Source organism: Poromitra crassiceps (assembly GCF_964638095.1).
Source record: "Poromitra crassiceps genome assembly, chromosome: 17".
Classification (NCBI taxonomy): domain Eukaryota; kingdom Metazoa; phylum Chordata; class Actinopteri; order Beryciformes; family Melamphaidae; genus Poromitra; species Poromitra crassiceps.
Window position 1 is genome coordinate 31,056,744 of NC_139635.1, and position 9,242 is coordinate 31,065,985.

At 43.2% G+C, this 9,242-nt stretch overlaps 1 protein-coding gene across 1 annotated transcript in view; it reads right to left on the minus strand.

Moving 5' to 3' along the window:
• Window positions 1–9,242, minus strand: part of LOC310792337 (corticotropin-releasing factor receptor 2) — a gene marked incomplete at both ends in the record, with an annotated part of 38,546 nt that overhangs the window by 4,933 nt on the left and 24,371 nt on the right. Inside the window, 4 exons of the mRNA XM_083654059.1 lie at window positions 2,362–2,515; window positions 2,764–2,881; window positions 3,899–4,005; window positions 5,998–6,083. Coding sequence (XP_083510185.1) covers window positions 2,362–2,515; window positions 2,764–2,881; window positions 3,899–4,005; window positions 5,998–6,083 — 465 coding nt within the window. The remainder of the gene's footprint in view (window positions 1–2,361; window positions 2,516–2,763; window positions 2,882–3,898; window positions 4,006–5,997; window positions 6,084–9,242) is intronic.

The following is a 9,242-nucleotide window of genomic DNA, read 5'->3' on the forward strand; positions in this document are numbered from 1 at the left end:
CCGCCATATGCTCGCTACCCAGGCACTTATGTATGTACTTAACTTAACCTAACTAACTATCCGGTGTGCACAATATTGCCAGACTAAACTCCGGCTAACACCCAAACAACCTACAATCCGCTACAGAAAAATGTATATTGTTTGTTTATTAACTGGCCCCAGCTGGCCTCCTATCATTTCACGAAAGTGGTCCCCGGGCAAAGCAAGTTGAGTATCCCTGCCCTAGTGGATACCAAGAGACTAGAATGAATAGGCAGCAGCTTGACACTGGAGGTGTGGAGGTGAGATTCGTGGGTGGTTGTTTACATTTACCTTCAGCTCTGGTGACCTGGGTTCAATTCCCAAGTCATGTTCAGAATTTTAAAACCACGAGGTTAGTTTGCATTTCCACCAAGTTTTTTCTTATGACCAAAGTCTCACCCTAATCTCATCTAAATTGTGTGAGTTGTCTATAACCTGTACCAAAGTTTGAGTTGTCTAACCTGACTCTAATTTAACCTTCAATCTAATGTATACCAAAGCTGTTTTAGTTGCTTAATTGGAGGTCTTACTTGCCATATAGTACTTAAACATAAAATTTGCGGATTATTTAAATCCGCAATTTCTTTTACGTTTCGGTCCAAGTGGAATGTTATGCGGTCTCTCCTGTTTCTAAATATAGCTGAACTGTTTGGTTTGAACAAGTAACAGTATTCTCATAAGCATTTTACAAAATGTCTATGGGAAAATAAATGGCGGATGAAAATCTCTGGTACAGTGCTGAAGCAGGAAGTGACGTTCACTTTGGCTCTCTATTCAATTGTGTTGAGACCACCAATGCAATCAGATATTGATGCCGAGGACCTCCACTATTGCACTATTAACGACCATAACGTGCACTAATATGCCTTCTGAAAAACTCAAAAGGAATCCATTACACCACTGATACACCTGAGGTCCAGTCCTATTTTGATCTGGCTGCAGCAGCCAGCTAAAATCAGATTCCCACTGTTTCACAGATGTAAACTGGCCCACTTCTGATTTGTACAATGAATATGAATTAGCAAACTCCCAGGAGTAATAGGGGGGATTGTGTGAAATTCCCTTTTCTGGCTGAAGTGGTTTCACTTGCGAGAGTTCAATATTTCCAGAATGCTCTAGAAAATTTGCATCTATATAACTAGCAAACAGCACTGTATTCTTTTCACCTATAAGCCACAACTTGGGGGTCCTTGGGGAAACGAGGAAAGGACAGGTGATTGCATTGATGTGATAAAAAAAAATCTAGTTTAATCTACACCTGCAGATTTAAAGATTATTGTATGTTTGTTACATATAGAGTGTAAGAACAAAGTATAAGAACAAAAAAATAAGAACAAACTAATCTCAAGTATGATGAGTTGACATTCTGCCGGTTAGGGTTGATTTAGCCTACAGGAGTGCTCAACTGGTGGGTCTGTTTTGAGTGGGTCACGAATGTATGCATGAAAAAAAAAGTTCTACTCATTGAGGACGGCAGCGTCCGCGGCCGACATTACTGTCTTTCAGAGTCTTTCAAAGCCAAAGTGAAGCTGGCATCCTCTGAAACTAGAAGAGGGCTCATAGGATTCATTTCATTGTAGTGAGACAATTTTTCTAAAATGACCTATTGTGACATATAGTATAATGACAGCCTCATGATACTTTACAACCACAAACCAGAGACCTGGGGCCATTCAGACAAGAGCACCACCAATTTAACTTATAGCATAATACCTGTAATTCAAGATAATTCTGCATTTTTATTTAATTCAAGATAAGTCAGCCGTTTTATTACATACAGTTAAATTTAGAACTTGATGAGCATCACCAGTTTAAACTTGTTTAAGAAGCATATTATAAGCCTACAAATTAAATTTGGGTCGCGACTCGAGAAAAATGTGGGTTGTGACTCGTGAGGCTAGACCAGTTGAGAACCACTGGCCTAGAGCATGTGAGATAAATAACCCTCTTCGCTTATTCCAATTTTAAAGCCAATACGAGATTTCCAATCATATGCTCATCTCTCATCTATTTATCAATCTATCATCTTTGCTGGGTCACTTTGGGATGACCTACATACTGTACTGTACAGTACTGTGCTGTGCTGTATAGTAGTGTGTTGTGCATCTATTCTTTCCTCCTGTAAGCACACACAGCGGCCATTACATTAACAACAAGACAAGGTCAAACCTAATATGCTGGACGGTGTGTGATAACACTAAGGAAGGAGATGTTTTGGATATGCGTTCGTGTGGATCCCATTGTACCGAATGGTTAGGTGTGATGTCAAACAAAACAGAAATAATGAAATAATATTGCTAGCATAGGCTACTTCTGCGAATATGAACATACTGTACTTACACCATCCGATGAAAAGGAAGACCCACTTTCTGAGCTTATCAGTTGAATAAGTCATTACGATGGCGGTGTGAAGGTAGCATCCTTCAACAAACATCCAGAAGAAGTTTGTCACCACAAAATAGTTGTATATTGTTGTAATTAGTCGACACCAAGGCTGCAAAAGAAAAGGGAAACTCAAACTCATTCAAGATTTCAGCAAAAGCACAAATTGTTTTCTCGGTGTGAATTAGTTTGTATCTGAACTGGTTAAAATCAGTTGTTAAGATCAAGGCACTCAATAGGGTCCGTCCGTGTACCTTGCGGCCAAAGTGTGTGTGTGTGTGTGTGTGTGTGTGTGTGCGTGCGTGCGTGCGTGCGTGCGTGCGTGCGTGCGTGTGACAAATAATGAATCAATGCTGTTACCTCATTGCTCTCATGGATGTTGTGGTCAATCAGTTGAAGCAAAAACCACATAACATTCCTCAGTATGAAGGTGGTGATCAAGTTCCAGTGGATGATGTTTCGGAGACATCGTATGCTCCTGCACCAGTCAAGGGGAAGTGAGGTCACATTGTTATCATGACTACGGCTCATTTGAAGTAAAGTAAAATTACTAAAGTGACTAACTGTATACTCTAAAGTGAGTCCTGACAGAACTGTTGTGGCATAGTAGAGTTAGACTGATACAGTATATCAGTTTGTTGTATATCAGTTTGTTGTATATTGTTGTATATCAGTTTGTCGCGGTGTCCCGCACCCTCCCCCCGCCCTGGGGGGTCGCAGGACACCACTGGGTGGGTCGCAAGATGATTTCCAGAATGTGTTAATTTGGCCTAAAGAATGTGTGAACTACAAAATGTGTGAAATACAATTTAAAAAACGATTAAAAAGAACACATTTGAACCACAATTGTTATGTTTTGTTTGTTTTGTTTCGTTTACAAAATTCAAAAACTGTATCCTTCAACCACCTGCGGGGACAGTGGGGGTCGCGAGTCTCTCTGGTTATTTTGGGGGTCAGAGGTTGAAAGGTTTGGGAACCCTTGCGCTAATGCAGCGACCAGGACTCATATCCCACCGGCTTCTGACCCGCGAAAGTCTGCCAATCGTGTTCAGAAGAACGTCTGACCGAGCCAGAGGCAGCGCTGCCGGGAATCGAACCTTAAAGATATTTAATATCGGTACAAAATATTGCCTAACTGTGTCTTCAATCTAAAAATATCAGTAGTGACTTCAAACCCTAGTGTGCAGCACAATTTAGGCTGTTTAGTATCTGCCCTATTCTTTCATAGTAGCCTTGTGCAATGTGTGTGTGTGCGTGTGCACACGCGTGCGCGTGTGTGTGTGTGTGTGTGAGTGTGTGTTTGTGTAACATGACATGACATGAAAAGAAGTAATACTGGTTTAAAAAACAAAAGTGTTTTGAAATGCACATGATGCTTTTCTTAGTGCGAGTGTTGCTAATTGACTTGACATAAAGCGAGTTAAGGATGACATCATGCATTTCCCCGGCTGTCTTGAAGAGGTCTCATGCATCAGGAGGATATTTCTGTACTTGCCTTAAGCATAAGAAGAGGATGAAGGCCACCACTAGAGCTCCCACAGAGATACAGTGGCCTACGTAGTTGATGATCAGCGCTATTTTATAATGCATTGGATATTTTCTCTGTAAAGACAACAGTTGAATTACTACTTTAGCATTGCTGTTGGAGTTCAAAATACAAAGAAAGAGCATGGAATGAACATATCGAATGAACAAGGCTTTTACACACCAAAGACCCAACTGTGTAGCATAAGGCAGTCTGTCAGTCTCTGTCTGTCTGTCTGTCTGTCTGTCTGTCTGTCTGTCTGTCTGTCTGTATGTCTACTTTGTGCTTTGAGGTCTTAACTAAAGTAGCCTGACAGAAAGCAAATGCCACTGACACACTTCAGATGTCGTGGCTTAAAATCATCTAAGCCTTTCGCCTTAGCCTTAAAGAGCATGGGGCAGGTTAGAGACCCCAATCAGTCAATGTGTAGGTGAATTATGGAGGAACTTGATTTTCACATTAAGACACTTACATATACACTACAGTGACTTCTGGGGTCGTTTTATTTTTTGAACTTTTATTTTGACATCTTGGACCCCAAAACTCTGACGTCAGAGTAGGTAGTCGCCAGGCATGCCCGTCTGTCCCTCTGTCTGTCATCACTTAGGTCAGGGCTGTCAGTCACACACTATGGATGCTAACGCCGGTTTTCAGGAGGAAGAGGAGGTAGCAAATGTTTATGCACATGCATGTGATGGGCCTCAGGCTAATTTTGACAGTGAAAGAGAGCAGGAACAGCCCACAACGGACCGCGGAGAGAGAGTTGTGAAGGAGCTTGAAAGCAGCGGAGGCGGGCCGAGGTGCGGACTGTAATTCGACACACACACAAGCGAGCGGAGGCGGGCCGAGGTGCGGACTGTAATTCGATACACACACACGCACGCACGCACACACACACACACACACACACACACACACACACACGCGCGCGCGCAAAAGTGACGTATGTGTCCAGCCATCTGGCCGAGTTAGAGCCGAAGTCCCGAACACAGTGAGAAAACCTCCCGAAGCTGCTGCTGCAGCGGGGTGCATATTGTCCGGCCAGCCGACCGAGAGGCATGCGAGCCGGGCACAGTTGGGGTGTGTGAGGTGGCTGGCTGTGGAGGTGGCGGTTTCTCCTCCTTCTTTCAGCAGAGCAGAGCAGAGCAGAGCAGCGGTGCTGTGCGGGGAGGAAGGAGCCGCAGCCTCCCCCTCCCTCGAGTGAAGAGAGCGTATCACACAGCGTAGACACACACACACACACACACACACACACACACACACACACACACCGAGAGAGAGAGAGAGAGAGAGCGAGAGAGAGAGAGAGAGAGAGAGAGAGAGAGAGAGAGAGAGAGAGAGAGAGAGAGAGAGAGAGAGAGAGAGAGAGATAGAGCGTGTCACAGCGCAGACAAGCACAGTGGGAGGGGAGAGGGAGACACGCACGCGGGAGCCACTCCCCACTGTGACGTAGCAGGCTTTTTCTTGTCAGATTAAAAGTCTATTATTTCCTTCTGAAAAAGGAAGGTGTTTTTCTCCATTTTTTTTTCAAACTTTTTTTTTTTTTTTTTTAATGATGCATTAACTTTTCAAATAGACATTTGAAACATAGGGACAAGGTTAAGTATACATTTAGCAAAGGAATTACCCTGCTCCATGCTCTTTAAGCCTTTCCTTAGATTCTAAGGAAACCATGAGAGCGTAATCAGGCCAAAAGTCATTACTGTACATACCATATAGGAGACTTACAACTTTGCCCTGGGCTTTTGCTTATAAGAACACAGACTAGACTGTTTAAACGGGAATACATCTGTATTTGTGAAGTGAGTCAGACATACTGTACATGTTTTGAAACATAATTAAAAACTAATTATAGCCATTTAACTGCACTGTGCACAAAAAGAACATACAGTTTATTAGTGTTCTGCAATCAAAACATCACAACTTGCTATATCTGACGGCTCTTCCTAGCATGCCATTATTGTCATGATGAGAAACCATGATGAGTATTTATTTCTTACTGTTACTCTAGCAGATTACTTACTCCCCCCCCCCCCCCCCCCCACACACACACACACTGCTGTACTAACCTTTTCCTCTAAAATGGGTTCACAATTGGAGTAATTGCTCTTCAATGCCCACGTGCCATTATCCATGCATTCTCTGTATGCACTCCCTGCAAGAAAAACAACAACAACCAACCAACAAACAAACAAACAAACAAACAAACAGATGTTAGGTTGTCAAAACTGCAAATCGGAAACTATTTCAAACATTGTTTATGCTCTAAAATACTTTGCGTTGAATCATTAGACTCTTCACCAATACTGCATGGCCAAGCATATAGCTTCAGAGATTTGTTCCTCCATTTTCAACAACACACATTACATTTGGCTTAGTATTTAATTGTGTCGGTGAGACATTAATCGGTTGTAGCATGGCCCTAGTAAGGTGCTGGTTAAGGTAGGTTAGCTAAAACAAGGTACAAGGAATACCAATTCAGCCTCTGCCTCGTTCAGTTTATTTATCTTTTAAAACCACTATGTATTTACTTTGAATGGATTTTTATTTATTTTGCATTTCCCCACTTTACATTTGGTGGATCTCTTTAACGCTTAAAATGTATAAAGAGTTTGGGGGAAATAGAGAATAGCTCTATAAATGTATGAAAAGTGAATGTAGCTATTCCATTAGGGCCAAGCAGTTACAGTGAATCAGTGATCATTTAAAGCACTTTGTTTTCAGAGTTCACAGCGAAACAGAGCTTGAGATCACGTTATATCAGGATGGGTTTAACCAGACCACTCTTTCATTAGACCACGTTTGATTAGCAAAATAGACGATTCAGTGGGTATGCATGATGAATAGATTGACTTATTATAATTCAGTCAGTTTATGTGATCAATTTAGTTCTATCTTGTATATGTCCTACATGTATTCTTCAAGGTTGCACCCAGTCATCCTATTTCCTATGACAAAAATGATTCTTAAGGTTACCATAGTATATCGCTCAAAAAAAAAAAAAAATCATTACAAAGACCAGAACGTTGCAAGCAATGTGTTTCTCTTCTAGGCATCAGTTGGGTTTTCTCAGAAAGTGAGTGTGTGATGTTAACATTCACACACCCATCCTCAAGGTCCTTGTAAACACCTCCAGATTATTGGAAACAATATTGTATGAGTTTAGATCATCCACCTCTGAATGCCTGAAGCAACTCTTGAAAGGGTAGCAACAGCGGAGTGAGATCCTTTGGGTTTAATTTCGCTTACAGGTGACATTTACAAATGGAATAGCAGGGGGGGGAATATAGCTAGAAACATCACTCCACATTCAACAGCCATCCTTTTGACATAACTTGATATGGCAACACAACTCTTGGCAACATAATGCTTTGTGATATGTGTTCATGATGAAAATCCCAAATGACAACCATTTGAGTTTTAGCCAACACGATTTTTTTCAGACGGCAGCCCGTCTTTATTGTCACACAACACACTACAACACATGCACTGAGGGCCACAACACACACATGCTGACGGTGGCCGGTGAAATTTGTCCTCTGCATTTAACCCATCCTGGCTTTGTCCTTTCCTCCTGGGGCAGGCCAGGAGCAGTGGTCGCTTTCTCGTACAGCGCCCGGGGACCGACTTCGGATGTTGTCGTCACTGGTCGGATGACGATGACGATCTGATCTTCTGCATGTTTTTAGTGGGGGGGGGGTTATATACGGAGGAACCCCCCTGGGGGAGCACGGGGAGAACATGCAAACTCCACACAGACAGAAAGGCCCTTACGACGAGATACCCCACCTGGGCAGTAGGCACTGAAGATATGGGGGGGAACACAACCACAGCGCCCACAGTGTCCCAGGCGAGAATCGAACTCAGGACCTTCTGACTGCGAGGCGACAGCTCTACCACTGAGCCACCGTGCCCCCTGTGGGTGTGGGTGCTGCTTAGCACAGAACGCTGTCAGTTCAGCCAAATCATTCAAGCACTCGAATGAGCACAACATGCATCCCATGAGATAAGGTGAAACGATCAATTGCATTACAAAAGCGTGTTTGTTTGAATCGGCAACAGACTGACTCCACCCGTTCATTGATCAGTTGCCATCTGGCATTTACAAATCTCCTGTTAAGTCTAGGCAACCGTGATAGCACAGCTAAGGCCTTATGCATGGTTAGAAGGTGAACTAAGGCAAATCATGGATTTACACAGACTGTCCGTCTGTGTGTGTACGTGTGTGCGTGTGCGTGTGCGTGTGCATGTGTGTGTGTGCGCACCACCTGCTGGCTGCTGTAGGTAGTGCTATCACTAATTGCTGATACCTGTTTGATCATGTGATTACTGTGTGTGTGTGTGTGTGTGTGAGAGTGCGCATCGCCCCAGGTGGCTGCTCTGGGTAGTGTTATCACTAATTGCTGATACCCGTTGGAGCATGCAATTACTCTGTGTGTGTGTGTGTGTGTGTGTGTGTATGCGCCACTTGCTGTCTGCTGTGGGGAGTGCTATCTGTAATTGCTGATACCCGTTGGAGCATGCAATTACTGTGTGTGTGTGTGTGTGTGTGTGTGTGTGTGTGTGTGTGCGTCGCCTGCTGTCTGCTGTGGGTAGTGCTATCACTAATTGCTGATACCCATTGCAAACGTCTGTCATGTCATGAGTCATCATGAAAAGGAAATATATTTTTAAAAAGAGCCAAGTCCTTGGAGGATGTGACCCGGCCTTCATCTCTGCCACCAACATCAATTTGTATTCATTATTCACTCAATAAACACCCTTGGTCATAAAGCCCCTTGTGCCTTGGTGTATTTCAAAATAGAATCATGAAAACTGAATAAACATGTGGTACCTTTAAGGTGTCTGAGGCCAATGTTAATAATACAAGGTATTTTCTAGATAAAGCCCTTTGTCTCTCCCGGCTAATATCACGCTGTGTTCCTGAAGCTAGTTCTGATGGTGCAGAAATAGAAGGTGGGGGGGGGGGGGGGGGGGGGGGGGCAGGTTGAGAGCTTCTTCCCTCTGAGCTATTCCACTGAGGCAGGATTCATTCAAGGCACTGGTGCAGAGAAAGCACATTTCTGACTAACCATCTGTGCCTTACGCCTGATAAAGGTATACTCTTCACTATCTATTTCTCTTTACAGTGCCTCAACATGCTGACTAACCATCTGTGCCTTACACATGATAAAGGTATACTCTTCACTATCTATTTCTCTTTACAGTGCCTCAACATGCTGACTAACCATCTGTGCATTATGCATGATAAAGCTATACTCTTCACTATCTATTTCTCTTTACGGTGCCTCAACATGCTGACTAACCATCTGTG